This window comes from Camellia sinensis, chromosome 8, assembly GCF_055761805.1.
Source record: "Camellia sinensis isolate YWXY chromosome 8, ASM5576180v1, whole genome shotgun sequence".
NCBI lineage: Eukaryota > Viridiplantae > Streptophyta > Magnoliopsida > Ericales > Theaceae > Camellia > Camellia sinensis.
Genome location: NC_138968.1, coordinates 41,158,178 through 41,169,922, shown reverse-complemented (window position 1 = coordinate 41,169,922; position 11,745 = coordinate 41,158,178). Strand labels below are relative to the sequence as shown.

General features: G+C 38.0%; 1 protein-coding gene across 1 annotated transcript; it reads right to left on the bottom strand.

Annotated features, from left to right (window-relative positions):
- Positions 1-6,577: 6,577 nt before the first annotated feature.
- On the bottom strand, positions 6,578-11,269 carry LOC114264383 (leucine-rich repeat receptor-like protein kinase PXC2). The gene is made up of 3 exons (XM_028204978.2): positions 9,691-11,269; positions 8,909-9,542; positions 6,578-8,324 (listed from the first exon to the last, which is right to left on the bottom strand). Exons 1-3 carry the CDS (start codon positions 10,400-10,402, stop codon positions 6,878-6,880), a joined length of 2,793 nt encoding a protein of 930 aa, XP_028060779.2. The 5' UTR covers positions 10,403-11,269; the 3' UTR covers positions 6,578-6,877.
- Positions 11,270-11,745: the final 476 nt, after the last annotated feature.

Sequence of the window (11,745 nt, the reverse complement as noted above, 5' to 3'; positions counted from 1 at the left end):
GGTGGGCTTGGCCCGACCCGTGACAATGTAAATATTCACATTGACATGTTAACATTCACATTGATAGGAGTGTAAAATTAGCCCGCGTCCCGTGGCTGTCCAAAACCCGCCCACGGCCCGTAGGCGGCCCGGGGCGGGCTCGGCCCGGCTTGTTGACAATGTGAATATTCACATTGACATGTTAACATTCACATTTATAAGAGTGTAAAATTGGCCCGTGACCCGTGGGCAGCCCGAAGCCCGACCTCGGGTCGGGGTGGGCCCGGCCCGTTGGCAATGTGAATATTCACATTGACATGTTAACATTCACATTGATAAGAGTGTAAAATTGGCCCGCAGCCCGTGGGCGGCCCGAAGCCAGAACGCAGCCCGAGGCGGGCTTGGCCCGACCCGTGACAATGTGAATATTCACATTGACATGTTAACATTAACATTGATAGGAGTGTAAAATTTGTCCGCTGCCCGATGCTCGCCCGCGGCCCGGGGTAAGCCTGGACCCAAACCCGGGCCGCCTCGGGCCGCCAATACGACGCGAGTCAATTTTACACTCTTATCAATGTGAATGTTAACATGTCAATGTGAATATTCACATTGTCAACAGGCCGGGCCGGGCCCGCCTCGGGCCGCCCACGGGCCGTAGGCGGGTTTCGGGCAGCCACGGGGCACGGGTTAATGTTATACTCTTATCAATGTGAATGTTAACATGTCAATGTGAATATTCACGTTGTCAACGGGCCGGGCCAGCCTCGGCCCGGGACCGGGCTTTGGGCTGCCCACGGGTCACGGGCCAATTTTACACTATTATCAATGTTAATGTTAATATGTCAATGTGAATATTCACATTGTCAACGGGCCGGGCCCGCCACGGGCAGCGGGCTTCGGGCCGCCCACGGGCCACGGGCCAATTTTACATTCCTATCAATGTGAATGTTAATATGTCAATGTGAATATTCACATTGTCAACAGGTCGGGCCGGGCTCGCCCCGGGCCACCCACGGGCTTCGAGCCGCTCATGGGACGCGAGTCAATTTTATACTCTTATCAATGTGAATGTTAACATGTCAATGTGAATATTTACATTGTCAACAGGCCAGACCGGGCCCGCCCCTGGCCGCCCACGGGCCCGCCCCTGGCCGCCCACGGGCCGTGGGTTGGTTTCGGGCAGTCACGAGGCGCGGGCTAATTTTATACTCTTTTCAATGTGAATGTTAACATGTCAATGTGAATATTCACATTATCAACGAGTCGGGCCGGGCCCGCCCAAGGCAGCCTACGAGCCGCGGGCGAGTTTCGGGTCGACCACAGGCCGCGAGCTAATTTTACACTTCTATCAATGTGAATGTTAATATGTCAATGTGAATATTCACATTATGAACGGGCCGGCCCGGGCCCGCCCCAGGCCGCTGGCCAATTTTACACTCCTATCAATGTGAATGTTAACTTGTCAATGTGAATATTCACATTATCAACGGGTCGGGCCAGGCCTATTTTTTTGGCCTGTGGGCCGGGCCGGGCCGGCCCGACTCGAATTTTTTCGGGCACCCACGAGGATCGACATGGGCCGGGCGCCTACACATTGACGATATGAACATTCACATTGACGGTGTGAACATTCACATTAGGGGTATTTTAGTAATTATGTCACCCATAGGACTTATTAAAATATAAGAAAATGATGTGAACTAAATGGAACATAAGTAGATGAAAATGGTATTTTGGTCTTCTTATCTCAAATTGGACCTAATGGAATAGTCAAAAAGAATATGGGTTGGATGGAATAAAGCTCTTAGAAAATGGATTTATCAAAAAAACTCCCAAATAAAATTATTAAAGGAGATATCAATTATTTTGGAATAATTTATTTCACAATTAAACAAACACACCTATTAAATAATGAGATAGGATTTGTGAGAGCATCCACTTCTATCACCATCCATTCATTTTCTCCAAATCCCACACTTAAAACCTTAAGAACCTTCCGATGGAGATCCGGTAGCAATGGTGGCAACCATTCAATTACACATACGTTTTCGACAATAGCAATAAATAGAAGTTTTTTTGACAATCACAACTTCATGAGATGAGAGAAGTACAACAATGTAAGTTTAGAGAAGGTTCGTAATTTTTATGGTGTTCTTAGATCAGAGGATGTTGGGCTTGTAAGGGTAAGTTTATTAAAAAGCACGACAAAAATTATGAAAAATGTTCGTATTTTTTTTTTTAATATTGAAATCTTGAACATATGACCAAACTTCAAGAACATAAGCCTGAACATTGGCTATTTGTTCAGGAACATAGGTTCAAACATGAAAATTTGATACACTTTGAAAGATTAAAATTGTTCACATTGGCAGAAGTTTTCATTTTATCAAGTTCGAGAATACAGACTCAAACATTGGTTATTTGTTTAAGAACACATCTCCGAACATAGCTTATTTGTTTGGGAATATGGGTTCGAACGTACTCAGTGAAAGAGAGAGGAGAGAGACTCTGGGAGATTGGGAAGGAGCGAGATTGAGACTAAGTAAAATACGAATTTGCTCCCTTCGAACTATACATACACATAGATAAATATATATATTTATACGTATTGTTTTTAGGGTTTTGGGTTGATCAAACAAATGGATAGAATTGAAGGAAGATAAATACACCTAATGCGAAGAAAAAAATGAAGATTGCAGAAAACACATTCCTTACACCGATCACTTCATAAAGATTTTTCTTCTATCGTCACGAGAGAGAGAGAGAGAGAGAGAGAGAGAGAGAGAGAGAGAATGGCTTTTGGAGTTTTTTTGTTAGGTGTTTGGGAGATAATGATTTTTAGGATGTGAGGGTGTGCATTTGAATGAGATTAAATTTTCATAAGGATAATTTTGACATTATTTAGGAGGAAGAAAGAATTTTATGAGTTTCAATATTCATAACTACGAGTCCAAAGAAATGAATCCAAAATAATAAATAAAGTGCTAGTAGCAGCACTGTTTTAACAATATGAAACATCAACATCTCCTTGTAAAATGACAAATCTACCCTTGCTTAACAAACCATTTGTCTCTATTGTTGTTAATGGAAAGCACTGTGTTCATTTGAAATATGAAGTAAACTTGATGGCCTATCACCATAGGCATGACAATGGAACTTTCAAGAGGTCTAGTTTCAAAATTCTAATAATACCTTCATAGAATATGTCTCACGATTTGTCAAAGTTTTTACTATATTTGAGTAAAAAATTCATTTGATATCAACTGCTCTAATGTAAATTTTTGAAACTTCATCAGAATACCGATCGACCAAGCAGACGACCGGATGAATGTTTGGCTAATTGATCGGCCAGTGTAAATTTTTCATAAATTTTTACCTTGAGATGATCATCCGGAAGGACATTCGAAAGACATCCGGTGGTGAAAATTTAACAGTTATGAGCAGTGATTTGATAAAAGGCACATCCATTCTTAATCTAATGAAAGATTTGAAAAATCCTGAATTTGATGAAAGATTTGGTGAATCATTGGAGTAGCAAAAAGTAAATTTTTTCATCAAATTTAAATTTAATGAAACATTGATGAACCATTGAAGATGGTCTTAGGACAAAACAGTCCAGGCAAATGGGGATTTTTCTATTTCTTGAAAATTTTAAAAATATAAGGGTTAATACATATTTACATATACATATATATATATACAAATACAGTACGATTCATTTTTACATGTACAATCATGCTTCAAGATTCATGTAAACCTATTGAAATTGGAAAATGTTTGGTAGTCACAAATTCCGTGGCTCAAATGGCCCGAAAATGCCAAAACGACGTCGTTTTGGCATTTTCGGAGTTGTCTTGTACCCAAAATGGCGTCGTTTTGACATTTTCGAGCCATTTGAGCCACAGAATTTGTGGCCACCAATCATTGTCCATTGAAATTAGGGTAACATGAATTTTACAAATAGAAAATCTTTGCGAAAAAAGAAGAAAACAGAGATTGGCCTAATAAATAAGATATTTCTTTATCAATTGTGATGTTTGATCGAGTTTTATCGGCAACATAATCAGCTTATTTGGTTTTAATTTTCAGAAAATAATTTTTTTTTAAATTTTACTTTTTTATTTTCCGTATTTTAATATTTTTAATGAATTTTTTTTAATATTTTAAACAAATATTTTTTTTTTAATTTTTAAACACACCTAACATAAATACACTAAAAAAATATAATATTTGTGAAAAAAATCTTTAAAAACTTTACTAAATACCCAAAAATACAAAAATAAAATAAAAATTCAATACATTTTTTATATTTTTGTTTATTTATTACTTTTTTAAAATATTTTTTCACAAATATTTTATTATTTAGATACATCTAAGTAAGATGCATCTAAAAAAATAAAAAATAATTAAAAAATTTAAAAATATTCACCAAAAACAAAAATATACAAAAAATAAAAACTTAATTTTAAAAAAATTAAATTCAAAAAATCAAAACTAAATACACTGAATACAACTTTCTCTTTCCCTCTTCCCGATTATAAAATAAAAACAAAAATCACAGTGACAAAAGATGGAAGAAGTACCCATAGAACTTTGGGGGCCATAAATGCCCTTCAAAGTCAAAGGCCTTGTTTGGTTTGTGTTTCTCAAAAAATTTTAGAAAAAATTCTCTACAAATAAGTTTTCAAAAGTAATCAAACCAAATAAATTTTTTCAAATTTTTTTTCCAAAACTTGTTTGGTTTACAAGTTTTCCAAATAAATCTCTCTCTCATACACATCAAATCAATCACTTTTTTCAAAACCCTCTCTCAAAATAATTTTTCAAAACATCTTTTGAAAAAAAACCAAACCAAATAAATTTTCGTACTTTTAATCTCAAAATATGTTTCTCAAATACAAACCAAACAAGCCCAGAGTTTGGAATTTGGGAGATGGAACAAGATGACACAAAGAAAGCAACAAAGAAGCAAGAAATTCAAAACCTAAAAGACATTGGTAAAGAAAATAACATGGCTCTTTTCAACAAAGAATCATATTCTTCATTATTCTATTTTCGATTTCAATCACTTGGTCATTTTTAGCAACACATTATTTTATCGAAAAATGCTTGCTACCCCCAGCTGGGGTGACACCCAGTGAGGTGTCAGCTGGGGGTTGATTCAGAAAAAATTGTTTTTCTTTTTTTTTTTTTTTTTGATTTCTGACAAGTGGTGGCGCGTCACGTCACTGGGGGCGCCACATCACTGGGTGTATGAAGCAAGGTTGTTATTTTATCCACCACTTTAAGATATTTTATTTGCTTAAAAGCAAGTGCTAGGAATCTTTAGCCCTGTCAGACCATCAAATCACTTTTGACTTCAAATGAAAAACAAAAACATGTTTTTAGTATGAGAAAAAGTTAAAGTTTAACCCAACCAAGTTAAAGTTTGTCTATCACTCTCCTTTTATCGGGTCTCATCATAATAATATGTTATCCTTGTCATATTTCTATATTATATTATATTAATCATTTTATTTGTCAATAAAATATTTATATAAAAGTTTCACCACTTATGTATATCTCTTATACAGGTCTAATACCTCTTATACGGTTCTAATACGATGTTTACAATTAGACTGATATATCATATGATAAGAAAAAATTAATAGAAAAAGATAATTATTGTAGTATTACTCATCTCATAATAATATCATTCATGAATAAAATAAGGTTGGGGGAGGATCATTTGGTCTGCTAAGTAAGAGACAACTTTAAATAAAGTCGGGTGGCATCATTTTGGAGTCAAGAGCCTCTCCTTACAAGCTTGTGCTTGCGTCCGTCCTTGCAGGGCTTCGGGTCTACTTTTAGGCCCAATTTTGATAATCCGAACCGTTTATATTTTATGATTTACTCAGTATATCATACTTGTAAAAAATCAAGTTGATCGGATATCAGAAAGTATGTGTTTGAAAAATTGAACTAAACACTATTTTTTAAAAAATTTAATAAACAGTTTTCCGAACATATACTTTCTGATATCCGATCAACTTGATTTTTTACAGGTATGATATACTGAATAAATCATAAAATATGAACGGTTCGGATTATCAAAATTGGGCCTAAAAGTAGATCCGAAGGCTTGCAAGGACAGGCGTAAGCACGGAAGCTGCAAGGAGAGGATCCTCACTCATCATTTTGGTCCTGAGATCATTTGATCAGTTAAGTAAAAGACAAGGTCGATCCCATTCTATCCAAAACTCTACTTGATCTGTCTTATTAGTTAGTGACATTATATAGGATGATATCGTCATTACCCCCACCAACAACTACTGATGTTTCAAATGGAGATATATCATCCTACAAACATCAGTGGATGTTTGATTATTTTGTCATCGTGAAGCTCATCTTGAGAGTCACGCATGTCACATCTTCTAAGATGCCAATTAGAGCTAGTTAGGGGGACATCCATTAACAACTACAGTGAACTGGATTTGGGCAGCAGATTACAAACTAGAAAGCATGAAAAATGCTTTAGGAGTCTTGACTAGTTTGAAATTGAACATAATCACAACTTATAGCTAGGATAAATAAACTATTTAGCTAACAAGATTGGTAACAGGAAATGGAAGAAGAAATAATATCCAAACGGGTCCCAAATTGGAACCCGGTGAATACGAATCCGGTAACCTAACCGTAACAGAATAAGCTACAACATTAACTGAAAACAACCAAAACAAAAAAAGCAAAGCAAAGCAAAAAAACTTACCAGCAACCAAATCTCACTAATTTCTCTGAATAAAAAACCAACCGGATTCTTCTTCACCGAATAAGCCATTGTACATCCTCTTTTTTTTTTTTTTTTCTTTTTGCATTTTTTTTTTTTTTTTTTTTGTCCAACTTCTAGAAGACAAGTTCAAACCAACTCATCCTGGCCTTCTGAAGGGCATCTGATCAGCTCCAATATGTTAACCACCTCACCCATGTCTGGCCGGTTCGATGGCACTTGAGATGTGCAAATTAACCCTAACTTCATTACTGGAATCGCCTCATCAGCTGGGAAATTCCCTTTAAGCCTCCCATCAATACAATCCTCAACCCTGCCATCTTCCAATGCTTCTCTGACCATGTCACAAAGAACCACGACATCATCCTCCGTGTATTCAACAGGCCTCTTGCCGGTAACCACCTCCAAAACCAAAACCCCGAACCCATAGACATCACATTTCTCGGTAATCTTTACTGTCCGGCATGCAAATTCAGGTGCCATGTAGCCGAGTGCACTCTGAATCTTGCTGCTTAAAACATATCGATCTAGCATTGGCAACAGCCTCGCTAGGCCAAAATCAGCTACTTTAGGTTCACCTGAGCTCTCAATCAGGATATTGCTTGATTTTAGATTGTAGTGGATTATGCTCATATGGTGTAGGTGAGCCAAGCTTTTAGCGGTCCCAAGAATGATATTGAATCGATCATTCCATGAGAGGAAGTTTCCATCTGACACCTCATGGAGATGCTTATACAAACTTCCACCAGACACAAATTCATATATGAGGAGCTGTAATGATGGAGTCCAGTAATAGCCTTCAAGTGCCACAAGGTTACGGTGTTGGATTTTCCCCAATTTCTTCACTTCCCTTTCGAAATCTTCCTGGGATTTGACTAGACTTGAGACTGTAAGCTTCTTGATGGCAACGGGTCGCCCATCTCGAAGCACAGTCTGATAGACTGATCCAAATCCACCACGCCCAAGCTCACAATCCTTGTTGAGCAAAGCATGTGCTCCAGTGCTGAAATCATGGTCCCCTGAAAACATAACGAGCTTACCCGAATTGGCATCTGTAGTGGGGGAATGACTGAAGTCCTCACCACCGGATATTGGAAGGGCTGCTGCTGAGTGAGATGTCAAGGACCGGACACGGAGGTTAAGGACAGTGATAGCAATTACACCAATCACAATCACGGCAGCTGCACCAATTGCAATGAGGGCAGAAACACTGAGGATGATTTTCTTGTGGCCAAGACTTTGGGGGATTGAGCTGGGAGTGGAATCAGAAGAATTGGGATTAAGAACGATCGGTTTTGGAAGGACAGTAGGGCAATTCTTGTTGACTGCAGCACCACAAAGAGATGGATTGCCTAAGACAGAAGAGGGGTCAATAGTGTTGAAAAAACCACCGGCTGGTAGTTCACCTTGGAACTGGTTGTGGGAAATGTTGAAGGAGAGAAGGTGGGGAAGATTTGCCAATTGCTTTGGTAGGTTTCCAGTGAGTTTGTTAAAAGACAAGTCTACAATTTGAAGGTTAGTAAGTTTTGCTATGGCTGCAGGAATTGGGCCAACAAGGTTGTTGCTTGAAAGAATCCTGCAAAATTTGGCAAAAACAAGAAAATAAAATATGTAAGAATGGTGATAGTTCTCATTGTTGGTTAAGTCTTCTTTCCACCCAAACCCAAAAATTAGGAAATAGAAAAACTAGAATAAACCTTGCAGACTGACTTGTAAGATGAGAATTGTTAGAATTTAATGTGTCAACATTCACATCAAGCATTATAGATCTCCTATATGTATTTTGAGAAGCATTAAGCAATTCAAATACATTAAAACAGTATGTACAAATTAAACAACCAATCACACACAGACAAATTTAAGAATAGCGAAGATTGTCTTTCATATAGAACCAATGAAGTAGCATATCAGGCTATAACTAGACAATTCCATTGTGCTATGAGCAGACAATTCCAAAGATATGGTAAGATATGGGTTATCTAGTTGATGCAGAAAAATGTTCATGAGTACAAGAGAGAAGGGGCTGCCTTACGGTATGTCTTTAGTGTGGTTGGTCATCATTGCTGAATAGCTTACCTAATGATTACCCAGACTGAAATCAAGGACACCAAAGTAAAAGGCAAAGCAACAAAAGAATTAAACAGAGCAAAGGGAACTTACAATAATGACAGTGACAAACAGTTTTGAATGGAAGCTGGAATTGTCCCTGCCAATGCGTTCTTCTCTAGATTGAGTTCCTTCAGAGATATAGCTCCACCAATTTCCAAAGGGATGCTTCCACTAAGACTATTTTCACTCAAATCCAGAGTATCCAATGCCTTCAATCCTCCAATACTTGCTGGAATACCACCATCGAGCGAGTTTCTTGACAAATTCAGGACCTGCAAGCTGCTAAAATCTCCCACAGCAGATGGAATATTGCCCGACAATGCATTATGGGATAAATCCAAGACCTGAAGCTTTTGCTGCGAGTATTCTATCGAGGAAGAAAAAGGACTGTCCATACTACCACTTAGTCTATTTCCAGACAGCAAAACTTCCTGTATGCCCAATTTAAATATCCAAGCAGGAAGACTACCCATCAATGAATTCTGACTGAAATCTACGACCAGGAGGTTTTTGCAGTTGATCATAGAATCTGGCAAACTCCCAGTTAAAGCATTCATGGAAATATTCAGCACCTTCAAGGACAGAAGATTCCCAATTGAAGTTGGAACCTGGCCAGAAAAGCTATTATCTGAAAGATCCAGCGACTCAAGGCTTCTCGTTTCTCCAAGCCACTCTGGAACTTCACCTGCAAACAAGTTTTATGTAAATTTAGATCAAATCAATACACAAGGTAAGCTTTTGCATTGTGTTTGGAAGATTCCCAGACAGTGAATTCTTGCCAAAATCAATCGACATCAAAAGAAAACAACTACCAATTCTATCTGGAACCTCACCTGTAAGCTTATTCTTCTGCAGATAAACTGATCTCAAGTTATTCAATCCTTGGATGCCCTTTGGAATCTCACCCTCCAGCAGATTATATGACAGGTCAAGCGATCTAAGCCCAGGCAAAGACCATATACTAGAAGGTAATGAACCCGAAAGCTGATTGGTGGAGAAGTTAATTGTAGAAAGGGTCTGGCAGGAGCTCAAACTGTCTTGAATTTGTCCTGAAAACTTGTTGTTGGCCAAGGAAATTGACCTTAGAGAACCACATTGTTGGAAGAAATCACCAGGGATTGACCCAGAAAGATTATTCTCACTCAAGTCAAGAACTTGTAGGTTCTCAAGACGGGTAAGATTGGCACTTATGCTCCCAGTAAGATCGTTCTTTGCCAGTGACAATTTCTGGAGATACTGCAATTGGAGTAGGCCTCGGCCTATCCGTCCTGTAAGACCAAACCCGTCAAGTACAAGCTCCGAGACCCGGTTGGACCTAGGGTTGCATTTTACCGCAACCCAATTACAAGGACTGTCATCATCTACATTCCAAGAAACCAATTTTCCATTGGGATCTTGAAGGTCAGCTTTGAAGACTATCAAGCCCAGAACATCATCGTTTAGAGATGGATTCAAAGATCTCACAAAAATAGGAAATAGAAGCATCAAAATTACTAGTAATAGACTAAACAACTTCATTTCTAATCTCCAGCTGGAAACAAACATTAATCAGTTTTTTCAATCTTCCATCAAAGATTATACCTTTTCTAACTTCGAATACAAGCTGTATCTATAATAAAATGGGTCTAACGAACTAAGAACCAAGACACAATAGTCCCCAAAATACAGAACAAGAGAATGAAGGCATTGTTTGATTTTGCAATGAAACCCAACTCAAAGACAAAAAAAAATGGAGATGAAAATAAAGTTGAAACAGAGCTAAAATGACTACTATTGAACTTTTTAAAGCAAAATCTAACTTTATATATATATATGGTATGGTTGCCTCTAACGGCTAGAAATTGAGAACCAAACAGAACTTGACCAAAAAAAAATGTGAAGAGAAGGCAGAGAAGACTAGAACGAAGCACAACAAAACAGGCACATTAGCAGCGATAAAAAAGGCAAGAAATCAAAAGGCACAAGCTGAAACAGATGCGAATCTTTGAAGGTAAAAGGGTTTTGAAAACCCTAGAAAAGTACCGATTCGAGCTTGGAGGAGCTGTAACAGCTTGAAGGAACAAGGGTGAAGAAACAGAGAAAGAGTTCGATCTAGGAATTACAAAATGATGAGAGCTCAGTATTTGAAGTACCAGAAAGCAAGAACGCCAACGAATCTCCAGCAAGGAAAGAGAGCTGCGGTTTTCGGAACTGAAGACCGCCGGGAAAGCGGTGGCGCTGGGCGGAGGTGAAGCTTCCGGCCGCCGTCAATTAGTGAGCTCTCTCTCTCTCTCTCTCTCTCTCTCTCTTTCTGTGTGTGTTTTCTCTCTCTTCTTCACTGTGTTTTTCTTTCTTGCCTTTTTATCTGAGATAAAAGTAACGTAATTTGATGACTTTTTTTAACGGCAAAAAAAAAAAGAAAAAAGAAAAAGAGCAACTTTGTGGGATGTGAGCTGTGAGCGTTTATATAGAATTTGTACACGTGGCATAATATATTCGGCCTGGTAATTTGACAATAAAGTTTACTAAGGCCAAGTTTGGCATGAGGTAAAAAAGACAAAAAGTAAAAAAGTCACTATCCTATTTAAGTCACATCATCTTATTTAAATCACATCACCTCTCTAACACATCACTTCAAACCCAACTCAAATCCAACCTATATTTCATAAAAAGTCAAAAAGTGCACTTATTTAGTCTTCTCAAACTAAGGGGTTGTTTGGGGTGTCCTAAATAAGTGTACTTTTTGTCTTTTTGAACTAAAAAATTGAAGTTGAAAATATGGATGTTTGGGTTAACTTTTTGACTTTTTATGGAAAAATGTGTAATAAAAAATTGTAAAAATTGATTTGTAGAGACAAATTCGAATTGGGAGTTGTGCAACCGTAATTGTTGACTTTTGGTGAATAGTG